The sequence below is a fragment of the Onychostruthus taczanowskii genome, unplaced genomic scaffold (assembly GCF_017590055.1).
Source record: "Onychostruthus taczanowskii isolate IOZ18803 unplaced genomic scaffold, ASM1759005v1 scaffold61, whole genome shotgun sequence".
Classification (NCBI taxonomy): Eukaryota; Metazoa; Chordata; class Aves; order Passeriformes; family Passeridae; genus Onychostruthus; species Onychostruthus taczanowskii.
Window position 1 is genome coordinate 1,672,839 of NW_024503790.1, and position 25,961 is coordinate 1,698,799.

General features: G+C 52.2%; 1 protein-coding gene across 1 annotated transcript in view; it reads left to right on the forward strand.

Moving 5' to 3' along the window:
- The window catches only part of CCDC30 (coiled-coil domain containing 30), a 38,907-nt gene extending 20,284 nt beyond the window's left edge, over positions 1-18,623 (forward strand). The window contains exons 10-24 of the mRNA XM_041419543.1: positions 1,967-2,065; positions 2,703-2,843; positions 4,517-4,654; positions 5,458-5,615; positions 6,910-7,150; positions 8,537-8,710; positions 9,328-9,537; positions 10,083-10,240; positions 10,676-10,823; positions 11,309-11,430; positions 12,889-13,030; positions 14,906-15,042; positions 15,319-15,430; positions 16,180-16,247; positions 16,826-18,623. Of these exons, the coding sequence (XP_041275477.1) occupies positions 1,967-2,065; positions 2,703-2,843; positions 4,517-4,654; positions 5,458-5,615; positions 6,910-7,150; positions 8,537-8,710; positions 9,328-9,537; positions 10,083-10,240; positions 10,676-10,823; positions 11,309-11,430; positions 12,889-13,030; positions 14,906-15,042; positions 15,319-15,430; positions 16,180-16,247; positions 16,826-17,045 (2,268 nt within the window). The 3' untranslated portion in view covers positions 17,046-18,623. The remainder of the gene's footprint in view (positions 1-1,966; positions 2,066-2,702; positions 2,844-4,516; positions 4,655-5,457; positions 5,616-6,909; positions 7,151-8,536; positions 8,711-9,327; positions 9,538-10,082; positions 10,241-10,675; positions 10,824-11,308; positions 11,431-12,888; positions 13,031-14,905; positions 15,043-15,318; positions 15,431-16,179; positions 16,248-16,825) is intronic.
- The last annotated feature ends 7,338 nt before the right edge of the window (positions 18,624-25,961 follow it).

Here is a 25,961-nt window from a genome sequence, read left to right on the forward strand (position 1 = left end):
TGAGGCATTTTGTCTGCAGAGGCTTGGCAGCTGCTGCAGCTGTAGAGAACCATTTTGGGGGGTGCAGGGCCACGGAGCAGAGGTGGGGTGGATGAGGAGGTGGGTTTTAATCTGTGGGTAGATCCATCTGCTTAGCTGGAGGTTGCTGTGTCCTGCATTCCCACGGGGCTCTAGGAGCCCTGGAGATGAGGAGGCAGGGGGCTGGAGCCTGGACAAGGCAGTGCTGCCCTGGCTGGGAAGGACTTGGGAGGGTTTTTGCTGGTCCTGGCACCATTGCAGAAGCCTTGGCTGGTCAGACTGTGACTCAGGATCAGGACAGTGGGATACAGAGTGAGGATTGTTCTGCTGCTGGCATGGGATTTGGGAGCACAAATTAAGTGCTTAAAAGTTAATGGCTTGGATGGAGACTAAATAAATGCATTGCTGGATATCAACTTCTGACCAAAGGCTGGCTGGGGGTGAGGAGGGGAGGTGTGTTTTGCATTTGAGATCGCTTTTGGAGCCCCAAAGTCTTGCTGAACCCCAAATTATCATCCAATCATGCAGAAGGAGAGGGGTTTGTTGTCCTTCAGCTCTTCTGTGAGAGGTCTGGGTGTTTCACCCCACTTTTAATACCTTTTCACACATTGGTGAGCTCATATCTTTGATTTAAAAAGCCAAGTTGCAGCAGCTTTCCTGTGTGTTAGAGACCATTCCCTTCTGGGAGCTCCATCAGACCCAGCTGGTGCCAGGAACTCATCAGGGAGAGCAAAGCTCAGGGGCTTTGAGGTGCTGCTTTGGAAATGGACTGGGATTGGCAGGGACTTGGTACTTCTTTGACTTTGGGATTACATATGAGGAAGAATTTCTTGTCTGTGAGGGTGGTGAGGCCCTGGACAGGTTGTCCAGAGCAGCTGTGGCTGCCCCACCCCTGGAAGTGTCCAGGGCCAGGCTGAACAGGGCTTGGAGCAGCCTGGGCTAGAGGAGGGTGTCCCTGCCTTGGCAGGGGTGGAACAGGATGTGCTTGAAGGTCCTTCCAACCCAATCCATTCTGGGATTCTGGGACCTCCAGAACCAGTCTGGGATTCTGTGGAGCTGGATTTCATCTCCCTCTAGTGTCCCAGCTCATTTCAGGAGGGCCAAGCTCAGGCAGTTGGACAGTCCAGCCAGGGATTTTAGAAATAAGCCCAAACTGGATTTCAAGCCTAAGGAAAGGGAAGCTGGCAGCGGAGCAGGGGGGCTGCCAGTGCCAAGACATGGATTTTGGAAAGGGGTCTGTGGGATCCGTAATGGGGAAGAGAAGCTGAGCTGCTCCCCTGGAATGATCCTTATCTGGGCTGCTCAGAGCTCCTTTGGGCCCTTTATAACTTCAGGACCAATAACTTTCCCCACAAGAGCCGATGCCCTTGGGGGTGCTCCAAACACAGAGTGAGACCTTGTCCAAACTCCCACCTGCCCAGAGGTGCCAGGAGGAACAAAAGTCCTTGGTTACGGAGATCAGTGCTTTGCTGTCCAAATCCCAAGTCCTTGGAGCCCTTCAGGAGTGACTGAAAACTTCCTATGAGCAGTGAAGGGACCAGGATGAGTCCTGATGGACCAGGCTGGACATCTGCTTGGATAAGATCAGCACTCTGAGCACAGGGAACAAGGATGACCCAGCACCTGAACTGGGGTGTCTTGGGGTCCTCTGTGCCAGGGGAGCACCACAATGTGTGGAAGCTGTGAGTTTTCACCATGTGCCTGGGTTGTTCCACTCTTTTGTGGAGCAGAATTCCATCTTTTTCTGGTTTGAGACCAGATGGCTCCTTCCTCCTTGGAAGCAGCAGGATGAGGGATGAGTTGGAGCTGGCCATGCCATCCCCTCCTGCTCCTTGCTTCCAACATGGGCCTTATCCCAAAACAGCAGCACAAGGAGCACTCTATGAGTAGTTGTGCATTTAGTTGTGAGTCCTGGTTTGGTTTTAACTTGGGATTTGTCCATGTTCAGATCACCAGTTTGGAAACAGAGTTGTTTGAGGTGCAGAAGAACAAAAGTGAGATGAGTGGGAACGAGCAGGTGACATCTGGAGCTCAGGAGATGCAGGAGGTGAGAGCTTTTCCTTGGGAAATGAACTGTTCTGTTTAGAAATGTTTTAAATTAACATCTTAAATGAGCATCTGAAGTGTCCCTTTCCTGGGGATGCTGTTTATCACCCTCTCCTGAGGATTTGTAGCTCCTTAGCTCATGCAGATGGATGGATCATTGGAGGAAAGCAGCCCACATGATCTCCATGAAAACTCTCCCCTTAGGAAGCTGTCTTGCCTTCAGCTCTGGCAGCTGAGGAGTTTGTTGTCTCCCCATGAGTGTGAAGTTTTTACCTGTGTGAAGGTGCTCAATTCTTGTTTAGGGTTTAGTGAAACCAGGGGATCTGTAGGTACATTTAAAGCTGATTCCCATCAGGTTCCGGGTTAACTTTCCTGTCCATTTTTTCCTTGCCAGCCCAACAATTGCATCTGCCTGGTGTGTCAGCCAGACAGAGATGGGAGAGGAGCTTCCCAAAGTGTTTTGGGTCAGTGGAGGCTCTGTGAGCCCTGGATAAGAGGTGTAGGAGTTCCACTGGAAACATTTGAGAACCATTTTTCTCCTCTCCTTGTTTCCTAGAAGACACATATCCTGCAATCTGCTTCTCTGTGAGTAGAAAAAACAGTATTGTGGGGGTGACTCTGAACTTTTCTTGTTCCAGATGTTGGAAAGCTGTCAGGAAACGATAGACAAGTTGGGAAGTCAGCTGGGAGAGAGGAGAGAACGGAGGAAGCAACTGGCATCTGAGCTGGAGCTGCTGCGGGAAGATTTGAAGGCTGAGAAGGTGGTTCTGGGCAGCCAGGTATGTCCAGCCCCCGTGTGGGACTCCCTGCTCCATGAAACATCCCCAGCTGCTCCCCAAACTCATTGCCTGGCATCTCTTGATGCATTTCTCCAGCCCAGCCACTTTCAAACCTTTGGTGGAGGGTTTTCAATCCAGCTGCTCTCATGGCATCATCTCTAACTCCAGAACTTACTTTCCTTTCAGTGAATCTAATACCAATTCCAGCTTTGATTGGATTGAATTGGATTGAATCCAACTACAAATCCTCAAGTAATTCCAACTTGGTAGCCAAACCCTGGTTCTCCAGAGGGCAGAGTGGGAGTTTTCAGACTCGGGCACTAATTTCAGGACTCGAACACCCCAGAGCAAAATGAACATCCTGCTGGGATCCCAGCACAATAAATTATTAAAATGTCCCAAAAAAAAAAGCAAAGTACTAGCAACTCTTCCTTCGAGTAAGGATCTAGTAAGAGATACCAGAAAACACTGTTAAATTTTTTTTCAAAGTCTATGTATTTATATATATTCAGGTAAAAATATCATAGAATCATAGAATTGTTTGGGTTGGAAGGGACATTAAAGATCATTTAGTTCCAAACCCCTGCTCTAGTCAGGGTCACCTTCCACTAGATCAGGTTGCTCAGACCCTCATCCAACCTGGCTGGAACACTTCCAAAGATGGGGATTTCCCCAAGGGCCTTGGCACACTTGGCTTGAACCAATTTAGATGCTAAATCAGCTCCTGGGGATTTCCCTGCTGGGAATGTTGCTGGAACTCTTGTATTCCAGCTGGGCCACAGAGGAGAGACAGTGGTGCCAGCAAAATTGACCAAGGGCTGCCAGGACAAGCACTGAAAATTAGGGTAAAAATTTAATAGATGGACAGATCTGTGGACAAAGGGACCTGGCAATGGGGGGGGCACAGCCATGACAAATCCCATTTTTTATCACTCTGAGGGGCCTTAGATCAGTTTTTGAGTCCTGTCACTTCCTTGAATCCAAGTGAAAATCCATCGAAGTCCTGAGCTGTTGGCAGAACTCCACAGACTCAGGCGCTGCTGGAGGAACAGTGGCATCTAGAGGCCAGGGCTGCAACAAATCCACACTGAAACTCAGGATCAAAGCTTGGGATGAAAACAGCCTGGCTGGGAGGAAGAGGCTGGGTCAGTCTATCCATACACACCTGGAAAGGAATTGATCTGGGGAATGGTGGGCAAAATGGGAAGAGTCCTTTTTGAACCCTTGCCTCCCAGTAGTTCAGCCTACTCGTGATCCAGGGATCTTTGAATCCAAATCATCCATCCCTGAAGGCCTGGCTGGAATTCAGCCACCCACTGGCCAGTGGTCTCCCTGAAGGAGGGATTGTTTTCTCATCAAAGGGATCAGGGGGAGATGGAATCCTGAGCCTTGTGTTAGACTGGAACAGTCTTTAGCACAGAAACCTTTGCATGTATTTGGTGAATTCCTGGCTTCCCACATGGGCTCATTCCCTTTGGATGGAGTAGCTGTTCTGCAATGAATCATTTCCCAACAGTGTTGGAAACAAGATTTGCATGAAATCATTGGGTTCTGTCACCTGGAAATCTCTCCTTGTTTTTAAGAGATTTTTGGACAATTAAGAGGAGAAATCTTTTCCTGAGCTTGTCCTTTGGGGTGTGTTCCATCCACTGACTCTGTTGTTACCTCTCCAGGGTTTGCCTGACTCCCACTCAGATCTCACAAGCCCCATAAACACCTTCTCGAGTCTCCAGAGAACATCAGCCAGCAGGGATCTTGGGGATGTATCCCTTGAGAAGCTGCACAAAGACAGTGCTTTGCTAGATCCAGAGGTGAGACATGGAAAGAATTCCCAGCTCTTGTGGTACCTGATGCAGGCAGAAGCTGCTGAGGTGTGTTGCTCAAATATGAGCAAATTTGTCCTGGTGTAGATAAGATGCCTTGGAGTTGAAATACCAGGAAATACCTGGGACTGAAAGCTCAGGAAGAGCTGTTGGTTAAAAAGCTTTAGCAATCGAAGTTGGTGTTTAGTGAGGACAATGGTGTTTGTGTCTGAAGGATTTGGGTCCCTCACAGGTGAGCAGCAGGTCTGACACTGGGCAGACTCCAGTTGTGATTCAGGTGCGAGTTCCTCTGTCCTGATGCATTCCTCCTTTCCTGCCCCTTTTATTTTCTTGGCATCTTCTCCTCAAGTCTCATGTTCAGGGTGTGCTGTTACCTGGTGTTACAGGCTGAGGTGACTTTGGGAGTGGAGAAGCCATCCCTAGGGAGGTGTTTGGGGTAGAGTTGGAGCACCTCTGTGAGTGAGAGCCACCTGAACCCACACTTTGTGCCCCTCCTGGTTTGCCAAGAGCTGCTGCTTTTGAAAAGGGCTTTGGCATATGCTGTAAATCCCTGGGAGCTGCAGTTGTGCCACAGTAGGATGAAATCAAATAAAGAACCATGGCTTGGTGGTAGTTGAGACACAGCTACTTTCCATGCAGGACAAAGGACTCACATGTGTCTTTGAGGGGGAAGAACTGCAATGATTTTCACAAGCCATGTCTTGCTGGAGACCCCAGATTGCCCTGTATGGCTCCAAAGATTTCCATCAGAGCAAAGGAAATCCAAGTCATGGTGTTTTCTGACCTTACAGGCTTCTGAAGTCCTGCAAGACAGAGAACAGAGTCCCAAAGTGGAGCAGAAACAGGAAGATCCCTGTGCAGATGCAAAGACCTATGAGGACCAGATGGCTAAAGTAGTGTTTTTGGAAGAACAGATCAAAAACCTGAGGGAAGAACAAGAACGGCTCTGGTAAACCTTAACAAAGCCTGTGGTATTTTCTGCTCCTTGTCTTTGCTGAATTAAGTTCTGAGCCTTTTCCAACTCTCCACGGGGCTGCTTCTGACAAAAATGGGCCTGGCATCTTCATGTTGTCCTTGGGTCAGCGTCTCTGATTTTGGAGATTTTCCTTAGTCAGGATCAGCCAGGATTAAAGATTTTTTCTGCAGCTCTTCCAGATTCTGAGCAGCCTAAATGGGAACTGTCCTTGGGGAGGAGGATTCTTCCCTTGAAGTTGGACTAAGGGGGTCTCAAAAATCTCCTGTTGTGGGTTTGGGCTCCCCAGGGCTCACTGCTGGCAGCAGCTGGTAGTCCTAGTCCCACTGGAGATATGGGTAGTCCGTGGAATTTGGGTGTCTTTGGAGGGGAGGGGTCAGCAGGTGTTGCCCTTTTGGATAGAGCAAGACAAATTTGGAGCATCTGGGCTCAGGTGCTCACCTGTCCTTAGTAACTAAAAGCTTGGATTAAATCCAGTATGGTTACAGTGACCTGTGTTACTGGTACTGGGATAAAGTACATCCAGGAGAAGGCAGTAGGGAGCTGCTAAGGAACCATGGAGTCATTCAGGCTGGAAAAGCCCTTCAAGATCATTGAGTCAACTGTTTCCCAACACTGCCACGTTCACTCTTAACACATGTCCCCAAGTGCCACATCCCCAGGTGTTTTGAACACTTCCAGGGATGGTGATTGCAGCCTGGACACCTGTGCCAGTGCCTGGACATCCAGGACATAGAATCGCAGAATTCCAGACTGTTCTGGGGAGGAAGGGATCTTCAAGCTCATCCATTCTACCCCCTGCCATGGGCAGCTTCCACTATCACAGGTTGCTCCAAGCCCCATCCAACCTGGCCTTGGACACTTCCAAGGGTGGAGGAGCCACAGCTTTGATCTTGGATGGAGAAAATGGAGAGGGAGTTTGGATGAAGGTCAGTCAGGCAGCTGGACTGGGACACCTAAGCCCCTATTCCGGTGCTTCACTGTGACTTTGAGTCCAGAGCAGCTCCTGTGCCTTTGTGAGAATTCTTTAGCCAGCCTGTAACCTCTTCCTGGGAGAGCTGAGCCTTTGGACACACGTGGTTTTGTGGGAAGTGTCCCAGGGAGACTGACCCTTGCCCAGAACTGCTGCACGCAGGGTTGAATCCCCTTTGGAGCCTCCCAAAGCACTTGAGTGTTTCACTGGACTATCATCTCCCAAGTTTTTCCCCTTTGAGGGTGTTTTCCCTGGAACTGTGTAGTTATCTCTCTCCTTTACTATTTCTTCTTCAAGCTCTGAATTACTAGAGAGCAACAAGAAGAAGGAGGAGCTGGAAAAGCAGCTCAAAGAGAGCAGTGAAGAGAAACGGCTGTTGCTTGAAGAAATTGCCCAGCTCAGATGTGACATCCGGAGTGCCTGGGAGCAGGGCCCCAGTGGGGACACGAGGAGGATGACCCCAGGCTTGGAGCAGAGGGAGAACAGGTTTCTGCCATGGCAGAACTCAGCAGGCATTTTAAAGGGGAGCCTTAAACAGGTATGGGCAGCTTTGCCATCTGCATCCTGCTTTTTTGTCATTGATTGAGTGGCAAAACGTAATTGAAGTGGGCTGGAAGTCAGCCCTGTGGTGTGAGTGATGGTTGGAAATTAGGGATGTGTTCATTTCCTTGTGTCGTGCTTTTGGATGTGGTGGGGATTTGGATAAACTGAACTGATTTCACATGGCAGAAATAAGTTATTTAAATGGAATTTGTTCACCTTTCTCATTTGTGATCTGAAAGAGAAAGGGAGGTGCAGGTGTCCCTGCCAAACAGGGAGGAAGTGATGGAAGAACTTGGGATGGAGAGACTGAGGAGGAGCTCAGCTTCTGTGCAAAGATTTGGGAGAGAAAAGAGGACAGGGTGGTCTGTATGGCCAGGGTGGGAATGAAAAGTAGAGGATCAGAGTCCAGTTGTATCCAAGAAGCAGCAAATCATCCAGGTGGAGCAGAGCAGGACACAGGGAGTGCAGTGGGAAGGGATCCTGATAGAAGCAGGTGGGGAAAACCCCACAAAACCAATGGAGCCAGTGGACCCCCAGGACAGCTGACACTGCCAGATCCCACAGTGCTGGATCAAGACTTTTCCCAGTTTGGGAAAGTTACCTGGGGATTATCTGAGAAGGCAGATTTGGTCTTCAGTGAATTCCATCTGGTTCCAAGAGCAGAAGGGGAAGATGCAAAGTGGGAATGCAGATCATGAGATGGCTGAAAGTGATGCTGGAAAGAAAGGCTTTGGTGCTGCCCAGGCTTTGGTGTGTGTGCTAGGAAGGTGAGTGAGCTAAGGAGATCAGTTACCTCCCAAGAGCCATTGCAGACTGTCAGTGACACCTCCCAGTGTCCAGGCTTTGTCCTGTTGTGTTCCTGTCCTGCTGCCAGGACTCACCTTTCTCCTGTTCCTGATCCTCTGGGAGCTGGCTGTGTCACTCCTGCTTGGATGCCTGAGTGAGACTCTGGTACAAGAATGCAAAGTGACCTAGTGGCTTTGCTTTGATTGGACAGACTTGTTTCAACAGGGGTTTGTTCCCTCATCCAGGTTATCACCTGTTCCTCCTCAGCCTCAGGAGCTGTACTGGCTTCTCTAAGGTGATGGAGAGAATCACTGAATCACTGAGCTAGGAAAAGGCCTCTGAGATCATCAGGTTCACCTGTTAACCCAGCAATGCATGCTCACAACAAACCATGTCCCCAAGTGCCACATCCACAAGGCTCTTAAAGCTCTGCAGGGACAGAGAAGGGACCAGGACATGGTGTCGGGACAGAGAAATGCCAGGCTTTATGCATCTTCCTGCCCAAATGCCCTTAAATCCTACTGCCTTCTGCCTTCCTTAATCACCTTTGTCCTGCCTTAGTGTTAATTTCTGTGTCACTTCTGCCGTTGTGCAGGGTCTGTCAGAGGAGAGGTTCCAGCAGCAGGAGGAGAAGCTGCAGCAGCTGCGCCAGGACCTGCGGCGGGTGCAGAACCTGTGCAGCTCCGCCGAGAGGGAGCTCAGGTATGAGAGGGAGAAGAACGCCGACCTGCAGAGGCAAAATCTGCTGCTCCAGCAGGAATGCACCAAGGTAGGGACAGAGCCAGGCTCCTCAGTGTGCTCTGCCTCAGCTCCATGGGGATTATGGCCATGAGGGCTGGAGCCCATCTCCCCCAGGCTGGCAGAGCTGGGGGTGCTCACCTGGAGAAGGGAAGGCTCTACTGAGAGCTAAGAGCCCCTTGCAGGACCTGAAGGGGCTCCAGGAGAGCTGGAGAGGGACTCGGAACAAGGGATGGAGGGACAGGACACAGGGAATGGCTCCCTCTGCCAGAGGGCAGTGTCACACAGCCTGTTGGGAGGAAATCCTTCCCTGTGAGGCTGGTGAGGCTCTGGCACAGGGTGCCCAGAGCAGCTGTGGCTGCCTCATCCCCAGAAATGTTCCTGGCCAGGTTTGATGGGGCTTGGAGCAACGTGGGATAGTGGAAGGTGTCCCTGCCCATGATGGGGGGTTGGAACCAAGTGATCCTTAAGGCCTCTTCCTACCAAAAGTGCTCTGGGATTCTGTGACAAATTTCACTGCATCCAAATAAAACATGCTTTACTCCCTCTGTGATTCCTCTTTCTGAAATCCCGTTCCCCTTCCCTAGCCAAGCCATTCCAGCTGATTTATGCTGAAGTATAAATCTGATTTCTTCTCTGGGATCTCAGGTCAAAGCTGAGCTGAAGCAGGCCCGGGCCAAACTCTCGGACACCACAGAAACGTGTTCCTCCCTCTCAGCACAGTGGGACAGGAGCCAGCAGAAGGTCAAGGAGCTGGAACTGGAGCTCTCCAAGTGCTCCCAGGCTGATAAGCTCCGGAGCAGCCTCCAGGAGAGGCTGGCCCAGGAGAAATCCAGAGCAGGAGAAGCACAAAAGAAGGTGAGTGTAAGCTGGGGTATGTTTGACAGTTCTGTGCAACTCTAGTGCAGAAAGCAAGCAGGTTTGCTTCCCCAAATTCCTTTTTGTGATCCCTCGGCTTAATATTGTAGGAAAAAAGCCTGTAATTAGCGGGAGCATAATCAAGGCAGTAGAAGCCATGTCTGATAACCCAGTATCTCTGAAATACTGATAGTGGGGGTGACAGGCATAGGAACAATCTTGTTCTTGCTGAGAAGATTTCCTACTGTTTATTGGCTGGAAAATTCCAAAACCTTGTGTTTTCCATGGCACTGATTCTGCCATGCTCCTGCAGAAATCATTGGATTCTCTTTGATGTGAGCAGGATCAGATTGGGTTGAAAAAAGATTGTTGGGATTTCATGACATAGTGTTTGGTCCAAAATCTGGTAGCCAGTCCAAAGCTTTTGCTTTTAATGGACTTAGAGTCAAAACAAGGAAATCTTTCCTTCCCATGCCTCAGACACTGGGGAATCAGAGGGATCTGGTACATTCAGAAAATTTAATCTATATCCATTTTAATTGAAGGTCTCAAAACTCCAGCAAAAGCTGAAGGATTCCCAGCACCAGCTGCTGCTGGCAGAGGCCCGTGTTTCTGATAAGAAGCTCCTGGAGGAGGAGCTGAAGGAAGCTCGGGAAAATGAAGCTCGAGTGCAGCAGGAACTTCATGAGGAGCAGCTGAAAAGGTCTCTGTGCTGTGCAGGGGCTGTGCCAGCCCTCCAGCAGTTCCTGTCTGCCCTGGGAGGGTTCAGGGAGACCCAAACCACTTCTTTGACCTCCTGACTTCCCTTTGGACCTGCCTTATCCCTGGAGTTCTCCAGGGGTTCCCCTTCCTGTGATTTAAAAGACTACTAGAAGCTTCATCTGCCTTGGAAGGGCTGTGGCCTCTCCTGTCAGTGCAGTGATGCCAACAGCCCCTTCCCTGAGCAGCTGGGAATGATCCCAGGGTATCATCCCCCCTTTCTGTGTCACTGGGACACGGCACACCTGAGACGTGCTGATTCCTTTGTCCCCTCCATGTCAGGGGGCAAGAGGAGCAAGGGGGTGTTTGGGGTGACAGGCAGACACCTTGGGGGCAGGAGGCACATCCAACTCTCACTGTCAGCCCATGGTGTTTCCAGGAGGCTCCTGGAGCAGCAGGTGGAGGAGCTGCGGCAGCACCTCCGGCATTCCCGGGAGACGGAGGCGTCGCTGGCCAAGATGCACGTGGAGCTCCAGGCCAGGAGCCTGCATGTCCTGGAGGATGAGAAGAAGCTGGATGCTGGTGAGGTGAGTGACAGTGAGGGGGTTCCTCATCATACAAGGGGCAACAGGACCATCAGGAGCTGGAATCTGCTCCTGGGAGCTGCTGGAATCGGGAACATCTGATCAGGGGCTGAGCCCCTGCAGATCTCACTGGTTTCACCAGGAGCTGCAGGAAAAGCAGTGTCCCATTGCCACTTGGTTTCTTGGGATGCAGCTCTGAGGGCACAGGAGGGCTTGGTGGTTTCTTCCTTCCATTTATCTTGCAGAACTTGGAGTTTTCGCTTGGAAATTTTGTCAGAGTCCATTGTCTGGGAGGGTTCATTGCCTCTCTCTGCAATAAAATCCCACTGCTTGTTAGGGGGAGAAGGGGGTGGTCTGGCTGGATATTGGCTGTAGTGGAAACCGCTGGGATTGATGAGAGAGAAGCTTTGGAGACCAGGCAGATGGGAGGCAGAGGGCCCCTCCAGCTGGGGCCACAAACACACAAGTTAAAAGCTGCCCTTTTCCAGCATGTGCAGTGCCAGAAGGAGAATGAGAAGCTCTCAGAGCAGCTGGCACTGCTGAAGGAGGAAAACAAGGCCCTGTATGAGGAAGGAGTTCGACTCCTGAACCAGAAGGATCTCTATGTCAGGTAATGCCCAAAAACCTGCCTGGGTCTGCTATTGGATTTGGCTGTGGTGTGGACTTTCCTGTCCAATATTGAGGCTTTTAACACTAAATCCACTAGCCCTGTGTGCAGTGAGCTCACCCCCCATGTCTGCTGCCAGGGAATTCCAGACAGGTTTGAGTGGAAGGGACCTTACAGCCCATCCTGCTCCCCCCCCTGCCATGGGCAGGGACACCTTCCACTGTCCCAGGCAGCTCCAAGCCCTGTCCAGCCTGGCCTGGGACACTTCCAAGGATCCAGGGGCAGCCACAGCTGTTCTGGGCACCCTGTGCCAGGGCCTGACCACCCTCACAGGGAAGGATTTCCTTCCAGTGTCCCATCTGACCCTGCCCTCTGGCAGTGAGAAGCCATTTCTCTTTGTCCTGGCACTCCAGGTCCTTGTCCAAAGTCCCTCCCCAGCTCTTCTGGAGTCCCTTTAGGCCCTGGAAAGGGCTCTGAGATCTCCCTGGAGCCTTCTCTTCTCCAGGTGAGCACTCCCAGCTCTGCCAGCCTTCCTGCTCTGCTTGGTGGCTGAAGGCAGCACAGGAGGATGGTCTGGGTGTTGGTTTGGGTCTGGTGTCAGCAAAGACTGTCCCTGGAGCTGTTTCTTTCTCTCCAGAGCCCTTTTGGTTAATTTGAAGCAGAGTAGCTTTTTATTATGAATTTTGAGCAAACATGGGCAAATATGCCTTATATGGTAGAAATTTCTCTTCTGTTTGGTATCATTTTCCCTTCTATCCCAACTGGATAAAAATAAACAAGGACTTTGCCCAAACTGACAAGAGGGGAAGAGCAAAAAATAGAAGTGTCAGGAGGGAAAAATATTTGTCCCCAGTGTCCCAGCTCAAAGAAGCTCCCACTGAAGTGGCTCTTCTTGCTTCTCTTGACCTGTCCATTGCTGGTTTGAATTCTTAATTTTCCAACCAATGTGTGCATGTGGCACTTGGGGACATGGTTAGTAGGTAGCCCGGCCGTGCTGGAGGAATGGTGGGACTTGGTGATCTTAGAGGGTTTTCCTAAATTTTCTTCCCATTCAAAAGTCATTCCCTTAACCATCCACATCCCCACCAACAAAACCAACTTATCTTTGCCTTGGAACTTCCAGTTTTGGTGCCCTTGTAATCCTGTTTGTTTTAAAGAGCTGGGAGGGATGAGCACAAGGATTTGTAAAGCTGGGAGTCACTTTTGGAAATGCTTTGTGTCCTTTTCCTGTATCACCTTCCATTTGGTTGACACTTAAATTTTCCAACGCCCCCAAACTGATCAGTGAGAGCATCCAGACAGTCCATGTGCTCATTCTGGGCACGAGGAGAAGCTGGGGGATGGCTGAGGCTCTGAGTTTGGACTTTGAGGAGCCTGAATAAACCCAGGACATTCTTGCCTGGATGGTGACCCCGAGCAAAGGTACCTTTCCCAGCCTGATGGTTGTCCCTGTTTTCCCAGGAAATACAATGAGATGCAGCTCCGGCACAAGGACAAGATCCGCAGGGCCAAGGAGACTTTCATCCACGAGGTGAAACAGAGGGACAGCAGGATCAAACAGCTGGAGAATGAGCTCAGCGAGTCGAAACTGCAAGTGGAAAAGGTGAGAGGACACATCCAGGGCTTGTGCTGCAAGGAGAGGCTGCAGGGGCATTGCTGCTCCCAAAAGTATTCCCTGGTGGCCAAGAAGGCCAATGGTATCCTGGCCTGTGTCTGGAACAGTGTGGCCAGCAGGAGCAGGGAAGTCATTCTTCCCTGGACTTGGCACCTTGAGTGCTGTGTCCACTTGTGGCCCCTCAGTTTTGGAAGGACACTGAGATGCTTGGGCACATCCAGAGGCAGCAACAAGGCTGGAGAGGGGCTGGGAACACAAGCTCTGTGAGGAAGCAATGAGGGAGCTGGGGGTGCTCAGCCTGGAGAAAAGGAGACTCAGAGGTGACCTTATCACTCTCTACAACTGCCTGAAAGGTGCCTGTGCTCAGCTGGGGTTGGGCTCTTTCTCCAGGCAGCACTGACAGAACCAGAGGACACAGGCTCAAGCTGTACCAAGGGAAATTTAGGTTGGATGTTAGGAAAAGCTTTTTACAGAAAGAGTGATAAAGTACTGGAATGGCCTGCTCAGGGAGGTGGTGGAGTCACCATCCCTGGAGGTGTTTAACAAATCCTGGATGTGGCACTCAGTGCCATGGTTTAGTTGAGGTGTTGGGGCTGGGCTGGACTCCATGATTTTAAGATCTCTTCCAACCCAGAGATTCTGTGATTTGGTGATTCTGTGAAAGTGATCATGGATTCAGGGATGGTGTGAATTGGAAGGGACATTAAAGCTCCTCTCATCCTACTCCCTGCCATGGGCAGGGACACCTTCCACTGTCCCAGGCTGCTCCAAGCCCTGTCCAAGCTGGCATTGGACACTGCCAGGGATGGGGAAGCCACAGCTGCTCTGGGCACCCTGAGCCAGGGCCTCCCCACCCTCCCAGGGAACAATTCCTTCCCAATATCCCATCTAATGCTGCCCCTGGCAGGGGGAAGCCATCCCCCTTGTCCTGGCACTCCAGGCCCTTGTCCAAAGTCCCTCCTTGCAGGAAGGGACCAGGGGCACCAACCTGTACTAACAAAAAGCCAAAAGGAAATTCCTGGCTCAGGATTGCCCTTGGGGGAAGCCACATCCTCAAATCCCAGCCTGACACTGGCTGGGCTCCATGTTCCTTTGCCTCAGCAATTCCTGCTGGGAAGTGACCCCAGAGCCTCTTTTTGGGGTATTTTACATCAAACAGGGTGTTGCATTGCAGAGTCATTGAGGCTGGAGAAGACCTTTAAGGTGAGGATCTTCACCACGTGCAGCCATCCACCCACCCCCACTAAACCATGTCCCCAAGTGCCACATCCACATGGCTCTTGAGCATTGCAGGGGTGGTGACTCCAAGCTTTTAGGAGCTGGCAGCCTTGATGGTGGTCCCTTGGGAAAGCCCTGAGGTTTGCAGAGGGCAGAGAAGTGTGGTTGTGTTTGAGGGTCCCAGGATGAGGGAGAGATGAGAATCTTGACTCCATGTTTCAGAAGGCTGATTTATTATATTATGATGTGATATTATATTAAAAATGCTATACTTAAACTATACTAAAAAGAATAGAGAGAAAGGATCCATCAGAAAGCTGGAATGGAATGGAATGGAATGGAATGGAATGGAATGGAATGAATAATAAAAACCCGTGACTCTCAGAGAGTCCAACACAGCTGGACCATGACTGGTCATTAAGTAGAAACAACTCAGATGGACCAATCACAGATGCCCCTGTTGGTAAACAATCTCCAGACCACATTCCACAGCCATCAGACAGTTATTATTTACATTTCTTTTCTGAGGCTTCTCAGCTAGAATAGGAGAAAAATCCTAGCAAAGGATTTTCATAAAAATATTCTGGTGACAGAGAAGAGTCAAGAGTAACTGGTGATTGTTCTTTCCTTCTCCACCACCCTAAGGGGAAGGTGCTGATTGCCCAGATCACTGCTGAGAATGAGAAATTACTCCAGGAGAGGCGACGGCTCCTCCAAAAAATATCAGACCAGGAGGAGTCCCCTTGGAGCCTCCGGTCTGGGATTCCCTCCCTGCAGAGCAGGTAGGCCCCTGCTGATGTCCATCCCCTGGCATTCTCCCTTTTCCTGGTTTTGTGCCTCTTTCTCTTAAGAATTCCAGAGGAAAGTCTGGACTGTGCCCCAGCCGCTGGTGCGGTGGCTTTCATGGCTGCACTTAGGGATGTAATTATCCATCCAAGACCTCGCCACTGAGCTGGAGGCTGTGCAGAACAACAGCTCTGAGGTTGGAGAAGAAAATTCCCACTTGAAAATGGAGCATGGCTGGAAGGAAAATAACTTGTGCTTTGTGCCTTGTGCAGAGGGAAGATCCTGGAGGAGGAGAGTGCCCGGCTGCAGGACAAGCTCCAGCTCTCCAGCCTTGTGGGCTCCTCCCAGCGCCTTGCCAGGAGCAGCCCCACTCCCAACACAGAGGTGAGAGCCCCGCAGGGCTGGGACCAGCAGGAATCACAGAACCTGATTCTGAGGGGCTGAGGAAGAGCTGCATCCATCCCTTGAGATGGAAAGGGCTCCCGTGTAGAAGGTGGTGACAGATGTGGTGAGGAGAGGCTTTGTGAGGAGCTGAAGGCACTCAGCCCCTGCTCATCCCTGAGCTGCTGCCCGTGGGATCCCCTTCCACAGGGACAGGAACCTCACTGGGCACACTGAGAGCTGTTCAAAGGCCTCAGTTGTGAAGCTGGCTCTGGGAAAGGAGAACCAGCCCTGTGTGTGAGATTGGGAATGCTCCTCCTGCCAGGAGGAATGTTCCCTCCTCAGGCCAAGCTGAGTGATAATTCCTGAGCTGAGTGAAAGCTGGCCATGGTAATGAAGAACTTTGGCAGGAGAAATGGAGAAAATCTAGGAAATCAGAGAGTTTTCAAATCAACCAGGTGGATTTGGGAGTTTATTAGGACTTTTAATTTGGAGAGAAGCCAGGTAGGTTGGAAATGAGCTGCTGAGGGGGAAAGGGCTGCTTGGGGCTCACCTGGCCTTGGTGGGGCTTGGTTTGGATTTTTTAGCATAAATTTACACCCAAAGGACAACCAGATCTCTGCTTAGCACCTCTGAGGGGCTGCAGTTGGACTCTCAGTGAAGCTGGGGGAGAACTTGGAAGACCAGGAATTGTTGGAATTCAGGGTGTGACCTGTACCTCCTCCTTTCAAAGTCTCTGTTCCTCCTTGCAGGACTCGAAGATGGTTCCTGGCTCTGAGCGCCAACCACAGAGTAAGGGGCTGCCACCTCCTCGTGCCAGGTACCGTGGGGGGGAGGGGGGGCCAGGGAGGAGCCACTGGAGCATTTTGGCTGCTCCACCCTGTGCTTTCACCTCCCAGAGGCCTTTTTTGTTAGTTTTTGGTCAAATTTTAGGGAAAACAGTATTAAAATGGCATGAAAATGGCATTGAAACCTGTCAGCTGATGGGATGGAGAAGTCCAGTTTTCAGAATATTTTTGGGAACACTGTGGGATTTAGGAATCTTGGTGCTCAGGGGCTTTGGAGGAGTCTTTATACAAGAGACTTGGAGTGCTGGTATGGCCAGAGCTGTGTCCCACGTCACTCTGGATGTGTTCCTCCATTCCAATCCGTGCCAAAGCAGATGAGGGGAAGGCAGAGGCACCCTGCAGCTCCAGGGGTTTGGTCACAGCCCTAGGCACTGTTGGGGTGGAGGATGGTCCAAGCAGGTTCTGGGCTGGCTCAGGGTGTCCCTTCCTTGCCTGGAGGAGGAGCCTTGGTCCAAGAGAAGAGCATCAGCATCGTTCTGTGCATCTCAGAGGTGTTGGGTAAGGGTCACTCAGACCCACAGAATGACAGAAAATGGAAATTTATTTCCAGCTTCCCACCCCGTGATCTCCCAGAGCCCCTGGGTGCCCTGAAGGCCCTGCAGAGCACCAAGCCTGAGGGAGAGGCTGAGAGCCAGGATCCTTCCTTGTGCCTGTCCCCCTCACAGCCTTCAGAGATCGGGTACCTGAACGTGGCCTCTCCTGGGGACAGCACAGCCCCCTCTGCCTCACCTCTGCAGGACCAGAGCCACAGCCTGGGCTCCCAGAGCTGAGCTGGGAGCAAGCCTGACCTGAACTGCAGCATCTGGGCTCCTGGGCCATGGCACAGCAGAGCCTGCAGAGAGAATTGCCAAATGGACTGACCCCGTGATTGCTGGGATATATTCCAACTAAATGATTCCACAGATTTTTTTTTCTTTTTTTACTTGCCCACCTGTAAATGTGTGTGTGATCCCAGAGCCACTGGAGGCTGGAATTTGTAGATGAAGTCAGTACTGTGGTAGAGGGGTGGGGTGAAGGGTGTCTTCCCTCAGCCCTAATCCCCTGTCCAGTCCAAATCTATGCATTTTATAAATAAAACTTACAGAAGTTCCCTTTTACCCTGTGCCCACAATCCATGCCCACACACTGTCATTGCCCTTTTTCCATGCTCTCAGCATTCCCTTTGCTCTGTGCAGAGGTGAACAGGGTATCTGAGCACTGGGGAGAGGGTGGGAATGTGTAAGGAAGGAAGATGGGAGCAAACAGAAGCTCTGGGGGCAGGATGTGATGGGCAGAGGGGTCAGAAATGAGATAGAGGGAGATGGAAGGGCAAAGGGAAATGGAATAGGGGCAGAAGAGAGGAGGGAAATGAGCACCCAGGGAAGGAAAGGAGATACATTTGCAATAGATGGTCTCTGAGGATGCTTGGGTGAGAGTGAGAGGATCAGGCCATGCAAAACAGGGAGTGGAGGGAGTCTGAGGATGCCAAGAGAGAAGCAGCAGGGTCAGAACTGCAGATCAGGTGGGAACAGAGCATGGCTGTGCGTCCCCACGGGCCTTTCTGTGCTCCCTGTGTGTGTTAGGGAGCTCTGGACCCCTCGGTGTGCCCCCTCTGCAGCCTGGCTGTCCCTTAGAGGGTACTCCAAGCTCTGGTGTCCATTTTGGGAGGTATCCCCACCCCTTGGTCTGTTTTGTGCCATGGCCAGGCCCCAGTGCTGCCTTTGGGTGCCCCCAACCCCTGGCTGTGCCTGTTTGGGCTCCCCACAGCCCTCCAGGAGCCCTTTGGGGTGCACAGAACCTCTCCGTGGGATTTTCTGTCTCACAGAGCCCCGGGTGTGCCTGTGGGCTCCTCTGCACCCCGCAGTGTGTGTGAGCACTGCCTGGGGGAGTTGTGCATCCTCATCCCTCTGGCTGTGCCCTGGCTGCTCCAGAGCCCCTCCGAGCCTTCGCAGCCCCCGGGGAGGGGTCAGGAGCACTCCCGTGGAGGGGCTGGGGGGCTTCACCCCTTCTGCTGGGGCAGAACTGGCTCAGCCACACTCGGGGAGGGGCAGAGGCAGGTCTTGGAAGGGGCACAAACCATCAGAGACCCTGAAGGGACCACAGACTCATGTCTGGGCCTTCCACCAGAGGACTGGGCGTGACCCCAGTGTTACCCTGGGCAGTGTAAGACTCCTGACCCCAGGGAAGGTACCTGGCTGTTCCCACTGAGCCTGAGCCTGTTAACCCACTGGACTTTGTATTTTTGGAGCTTCCACCCCTGATGGATCCAGACTGTGACCACCACTTTGACTATGGACACTGAAATTGCAGTAACCAAGTCTTGTCACTGCATCCATGGGTGGTGGGACCTTTCCTCTCCGCTCTCTACTCTGATCCTTTCTTTTTTTCCTCTTTCTTTTCCTCATGTATTTTCTAAAGTGTTATTTTTATACTTTTATATTGGTATATTTCTAAAGGAAATAACCAAAATGGCTACATAGATGACTTCCATTGCAACCAAAGTATTAAAATAAATGTGACATATATAAAAAAATATATATGTGTGTGTGTGTAAACACCAATCATTCACTGGCATTGCAACCAAAGTGTTAAAATAAATGTGACATATATTAAAAAAAATACATATGTATATGTGTGTGTGTGTGTAAACACCAATCATTCACTGTCCTTTCATCCATTCCAAGGGATGCATTAACCCAAGAGCCTGGGTTTTCCCACCTCCGAGATGCCTTGGAACAGCTCCATCAGTTCTCCCTCACCTCACAGCAGCTCTGTGCCCACACAACAAGGTGGACAATTTCCCACAACCCTGCAGTGCCTCGGCGTCTGTCTTGTAGTGAGGGGCCCAAAACAACCACAGTACTTGAGGTGGGACCTCCTCAGAGCTGGAAGCATGAAACAGGGAAGAAAATGCAGAGCTGCAGCTGTGTCAGGGGCCATGGTGCAGATACAGAGCCAGGGGAAGCCCCGTGGTTTGTGTTGATGTGGCATTGAGAACATGGAGAGCATTGTTCTGCTTGATGCCCAACAACTCCTGCCAAGGGATATTCTGCACACTGGGACCACAGAGAACAGGAGGTTTGACCACTATCCTACCCCCAGCACTTTGCACAGTCGTGGTTAATAAATGTACCCAATTTTGTACTTACCATGGGTATGAGAGGAATTTGGAGGGACAGGTTGGTGGGGTTGTCCCCTCCATCCTGCCCAGCAGGGATGTCCCTGGGTAAATCCCTGGGTGAGGCCATGTTGAGTGGTTTGACACAGGAAATGAATCTGTGATTGTATGGCACGGTTGGAGCTCTCTGGGCTGTGCTGCAGGTTTGTTTTCCTTATTGGAATGGACCTGGTGTGGCGTGACTGGATCCCTGTAGTTGGTAACTGGGATCAGTTACCCTGCATGTCACACTCAGTGGATCCTGCTCTGGGTGAGCCCCACCAGAACTGCACTCCATGGACCCTCTGTGCATGCAGCTGTCTGCAACAACCTCTTGTGGTGCATCCTCCTCCCCCTGCTCTGCAGGAGCTCCTGATAAGCACTGGATAAAGTGAAGTGTGCCCTGACCCTGCCAGAACTCCTGAGTATAGCAGGAACAGCAGCTGCCCCACTCTGTGCATGCAGCACCAGCCCTGTGGCTGTCTGCAATAACCTCTTGTGGTGCATCCTCCTCCCCCTGCTCTGCAGGAGCTCCTGATAAGCACTGGATAAAGTGAAGTGTGCCCTGACCCTGCCAGAACTCCTGAGTATAGCAGGAACAGCAGCTGCTTGTGCAAGGTGAGGAACAAAGGATCAGTCATTCCCTGACAGCCTTGGAACACTCCCTGCCTGAGTCAGAGCCTGAGCGCCGTCCAAGGTGAGGAACAAAGGATGATCAGTCATTCCCTGACAGCCTTGGAACACTCCCTGCCTGAGTCAGAGCCTGAGCGGAACGGCACCGTTGTTGCTGGAGTTTTGAAAACTATTTCCAAATGTTTCAGATAATTGGATTCTGGCCAGGATGGAAACTTACTGATGACTGAAGCCTGTCATCTCCTGAGCCTGCAAACACCAGTGCCTTGGAGGTCTCTGTGCTGCAGTTCTGTGCCTGTGTAGGAACGAGGCCCACAGTCTGAGATAAGGGATTTCCATGGGGTATGTGGTGATGGGAGCACCTGGGTGGGATCACCTGCTCAGAGGATGCTGGGTTATCAGGCAGAGGCCAGATAATCCCTATCCTTGGAATCTGCCAGGTGGAAGAGGGAGTGCTGCTCAGGTGCCACATTCTGTTCTGCCCTTGCCAAGACCCAGAGCCTTTGTAATCTCTCTTGTTAGGACTCTTGATATCTCTAAATTCCAGATAAAATGGATGCTCCTCCCTCCTCCCCAAAGCATGGACACCCCTTAGTGAAGATTTGTGCCTCCAGATGCATCAGAGAATTCCTGGGAACACTCATCCTGCACAGCTTTTGTGGGTCCAGTGCATTTATCACTCAGTCTAACAAGAGTCTGTAACCTGCTGCTCCAATAAACTGCACTCTTGGTGAATTTCTGTTTGTGAAAGTTCCCTCTGGATGTGACCAGACCTGCCAAGTGGAACTGGCTCCTGTCAGGAATTCAGCCCTGCTGCTCCCAGCCCCTCTGATCCCTCAGGACGAGCTGGGACAGCAGGTTTGTTTTCTGCCAGATTCCTAACTGGTGACACAGCAGTTACCAGTGTAACAGTACCTCTGTAAATCATTCTAAATCAATTTCCATCCGATTTTCCAGCAGCCCCAGCAGTGGCTGTGGGACACTCCTCGGAAGGGGCGGTGGCTGGGTGGGGGCAGCCCCTCAAAATGAGGGGTGCAGCCTCCTTCCCCTGTAGGGTGAAGCCGGGGGGCAGGGGGTGTCTCTGTGGGGCTCTGCAGCCCCTTGATGACACGTGAGGTCACAACGGGATGTTCTGCCTCCATGGAACCATGACACCCACTTCCCTGAGAGGCAGAGACCAGCCCAGCTGTGGTGCCCCTCTGTCCCACCAGGCCTCCCACCCTAAGGCCATGGTGGGATGGACGGGAGGAGAGACAGAGGCCGGGCAGGAGGAGCTGCAGCCACGAAGGAGCTTTTCTCTGGCTTCTTCCTTGCACTGTCTCCGGATCTCGTGTACTTCCACAAGGATGGTAAAGCCGAGGTCCTGGTGTCCTCCTGGCCCTGGGGGTGGGAATGTGTTGGTGGCTTTGCCGAGGGAGAGGGTCCCTTTGGAGAAGGGGATCTGGCATTAGGAAAGCAAAGGGAGGATGATGAAGTTCATAACTTCAGCACGGCTCTTTCTCTTCTGACAGAAATCACTAAAGTTTGGGACTGTGTGTCTGAGTGCTATCGCCAAGACCTGCTGCTGAAGAAGGTGGGGCTGGTTTCCTCATGGTCCTCCCTCAGACCACGGGGGTTTCCTGATCCTTCCCCACCCTGCCTGGCCCTCACCAGCCTAGGGGGCAGAAGAAGTGTCCCAGGCAGACCCTGCATTTTAGTCAGAGACCTGTTGTGAGGGCAGGAAAGAAGTCAAGCGGTGCTTGAGTAGAAAAACATTGGATTTCCTCTTTGGAGTCTTCCCCAGGATGGCTGGAAAGGAAGGACATCCTCCTTTCCAGCCATCCTGGGCCTTCCTGCATTCCTTGGGCTTTCCCAGGCTCCAGGAGTTTCTCCCACATGTCTTGCACCCTGCAGATCCTGGAGAGGAGGGAGTGAGGAATTATTTGGAGTGAAAGGCTCTTCCCAAAGCTTTCCTGGGGGCTCCATCTCAGGCCTTGGAGCTGCAGGGATGGAAAGGCCACAGATCACTCTTTGCCTTCCCTCTTGTCTGCCCTCTCATTGCCTGCTTTTTCTTCCAGAGAGTTGGGCTGATGGGCCTGGGTACCATCCACATTATGAAAAGACCCATCTGGCACGGAGAAGGGGAAGGTTTCATGGCAGACAGTCTGGAGTTTAATCTGAACAATCCGCTTCTGATGGGGAAGCTCGGCCATGGTAAAAGCCCCGTGCCTGGTAAGATGAGCCCGTCAGCCCTGTGCTCCCTTTGGACACGGATGGGTCCCTCCAGAAGCCCCTCCAGGGCTCTCTGCGTGCCCACAGCATGCTGGCTGCTGCTGGACAGCTCCTGGAGGTGTGTCTGAGAATCTCCTGGCACTGAAGGGACTGATGATCTTCCACCTTGGGAAGGCAGGAACCAGCATTCCTGCTGGCTCCTGCAGCCACCTGAGAGGTTCTGTGGAGCTGGAGCATGGTGGTTGAGCTGGCAGTGCAGGTTCTGGGGCTCATGGCGCAAAATCAGGACATTTGCTGCTGGGTCACTGTGGTGGGAGGGGGTTGGTGGGCTCTCAGGGGGCACAGAAGGGCTGAGTGAGTGACTTTGTGTTGGGTGGTTTCTCCACAGGGCTCTCCAAAGCCGACGAACTGGTCTGTGCTGAGGTGGCCTTGCGCCTGCACAAGCCCAAGGCCACCATCGTTATGTGCATCAAGGCCACACTCAAGATCTGTGAGTGGGCATTGTCCAGTGGCCAAAACTTCGACTTTGTGTTCAAGGACATCGGTGTCCTGGTCTGCCGGGGACACCACGTGGCCATGAGGTTCTTTGAGGGCTTGGTCCGAGAGGTGGCTCAGTCAGAGCACCTGGCAGATGGTTTGCTCCAGGTGAGTCTGGCATGTATTCCATGTGCCCTCAAACTCCTGGGGACACAGCCATGGCCTTGAGCAGCTTTCCATGCTCCTGGTAGCTGAGCCTGCCGTCCTGCTCCCAGGGAATTAGCCCTGGGCTTTGGCTCCTGTGGAGGTGCTGCTGGCATGGCATTGTTGTCCCAAAACTCTGAGGTGGTGGAGATGCTCATGGATTTGGGATGATGTAGGGGCACAGGTGGTGGAGAGAGAGCTGGGGGTGGGAGTTGAGGAGGGGCAGCTGGGGCTGGGAGTGGAAGAGGGGTTTTGTGCCTTGTGAACAGCAGGTAAATTCCCTGTGGATCCTGCTGTGTCTCTGTCCCTTTTGCAGTCACCAAATCTGAAGCCGTTATTCATAGCCCACACGGAAAAGGACATTTCCCAGATTCCTCCTGGAGGTGTCTTTGTGCTGCCACAGTGAGTGCAATGGTTTCTGTACATGGCGGGGTGATAAACAGCAACACCTTTTGGTCCTGGCTTCTCCCATGTGGGAGGAATCCTTGGGTGTATTTCATTTTGGAGGTCATATTGAAATTGTTCAAGGTCCATGGCCATTCTGGCTTCTTTGGGGGGCATCTTCGGGTGGATTCTCTGGGAAGAGAGCTTTACCTTCCCACCTCAGTGGGAAAGACCCTGGAGGCACAGCTGTGGGCCGTGGAGCAGACAGCTTCACCAGCTCTTTCCTTTTCCTGTGAGAAAGACTGAGAACCAACAGCTCCAGAGCCTGGGCTGTTCTCAGTCACGGCGGGTTTGTTTTCTCTGGAAAGCATCTCTGACAAGTGGGATCCCAGAGCTGGCTGAGAGGAACCCTGTGGAGGGAGACTCTTCTCCCCATGCTCGTGTTATGTTTCCTTTGGAAAACTGGTAACCTGGGAACAGCTTCTTCCCAGAGGCTGCCGTGGACTTGCTGCCCTTATTCAAACTGGCGTCACCACCTTCTTTGCAGCTTTGTGCAGGCAGATGGGAAGTCCCAGCCACATCCTGTAAGTGCTTTCCGACAAGACACTGGCACAACAAGCAAAACCAACATCAGGCGCCAAACACTGGGTACGTTCCCTCCTAGGAACTGACGTCCTCCGTGCCGAAGGGAATTCTGTCTCCTGCCAGAAAATTGCCCCAGCAGGTCCCTCTTTTTCTGAATGGGGACCCAAGGAAGCAGTGGGACAGGACCATGGAGCAGGACAGCCCTCAGGGAAGGGAACTGGGCTGGGACAGGAAGGCTGGGAGGTCCCTCATGCCCAAAGCATTCTGGAGATGCAGTTGAGAGGAGCTTCCTCTTTTTCTTCTTCAGGGAACCTTCCCAGCCCACACCTCCTTCTTCGTCCACATCTTTCTCCAAGTCGGATATATGATGTGAAAGTGAAGGGAAGAGAAAAGACAAAGGCTGATGGTGGAGTGCAGAGAGGGAGGTGAGAGTCTGGGAGAGCTGGCTTCAGGTAATTCCATGCTCCTGGACATGTGTGAGGAGCTGTCACCCTTGGCCATGCTGCCTGTACTTATGGAGAGCAGACATGGGCACATGTCCAAGGCCCTGGCCCTTTCCATGGCATGGGAAGTGGGCAGCAGTGTTTTGGAGAGGCCTGGAAAAAATAGCGGAGAAGATGCTCTCACTGTTCCCAGACAAAACGCTGGTGTGGCGTCTTTGCAGTTTGCTGCCTCCAATTGAGAACTCTGTGAAGAAGGGCAGAGCCACCAAGGGGATGGAAGAACCCAAAGCTAGGCTGGGAGCTCCCACCGTTCAGGGAAAACCTGTCCAGGTATGCTATGTGGATGGAGGATCATGTCCTGCATCACTGCATGGAGGCTGTTGAGAGGATCCCTTTGGATCTGTCCATTCTGGGATGTCTTTTGGGTCCTCCATTCAGCCCTGGGAACAACTTCATCATTTTGTACCGTGTTGCCAGGAATCTTTCTCTGAACAGAACCTCTGTGGTGTCCAGACTCCTTCAGGAAGCAGAGGGTCACTGCCAAGAACTCTGGGGGAGAGAGGAGGGATCCAACCTGTCCCTTGGGTCATGGGCTGCAGGATGGGACTCTTATTGTTGCCAAAATGTCTGAGCTGCCTTCCCTTTTCTTCATGTAGCATCTTCCACCTTGGGCAGAGCAGAGGAGTCTGAAGAAGGCTGCTGCATTCTCTCCTGGAAGATTTGAAAGGCTAAGGAAGGAGAGAGTGGCTGCTGTGGCAGGAGTGGCTGCTGCTTTGTCCCCAGAAGGGAGAAAGGAGAAGAAGACACCATCCCCTCACAGAAGCACACCACAGCCAAGGTACGAGTGTGGCAGTCAGGGCCAGGGCCTTGAGCAGGGAGGAGGGACCCCTTTAGGATCAAGGAAGTGGAGCCCTGAGCTCTGGGCTGGATATGGTCCCTTGGACATCCCCTGACACAGGCATGCCCTGGGGTAGCCCCTGATGCTGGTGTCCCACATGCCCATGCTGCAGGGGGTGGTGGGGACCAAGGGAATGCGGACACCAGAGCAGCAGGAGCTGGGCCAGGCAGGATTCCAGCCACGGAGTGAGAGTGGAATCTGTGCCTGCCTTGCAGGTCCCCACGAGCCAAACAGGTGCTGCTGAATCTGCAGCCATACAAAGTTGCCCGGGAGCAGTGCATGAAGGCCTTGCAGATCAACAAGCTACGGAAATGGTCCAACGCCGATTCCCTGGGTAAGCAATGGATGCATCCCATCCCCAGGCAATGGGTGCATTTTCTGTGCAGCACATTCCTCCCCTGCCCTTCAGGAGCACTCCCTGACTTGCTGGCACGGCTCTTCCTGATGCCCCCTGGATCCCATTAGTCTCCTTGGCCCCCCAGGACACTGCTGGCTCAGGGACAGCTCGTTGTCTCCTGGACCCTCAGGTCCTTCTCTGGGAAGCACTGTCTGTGCTACCAGCTGGGTGTGGGGGGCTCTGGAGCTGTCCCTGAACCAGGCCTGCCTTCCAGCCCCAGGTGACAGCCTCAGGCAGGACAAGGCAGGTGGGGACACAGGTGGGTTCCTCTGCTCTTTGGCCTGGCCTCTCACAGGGGCTGGCGGGGCTGGGTCTGCA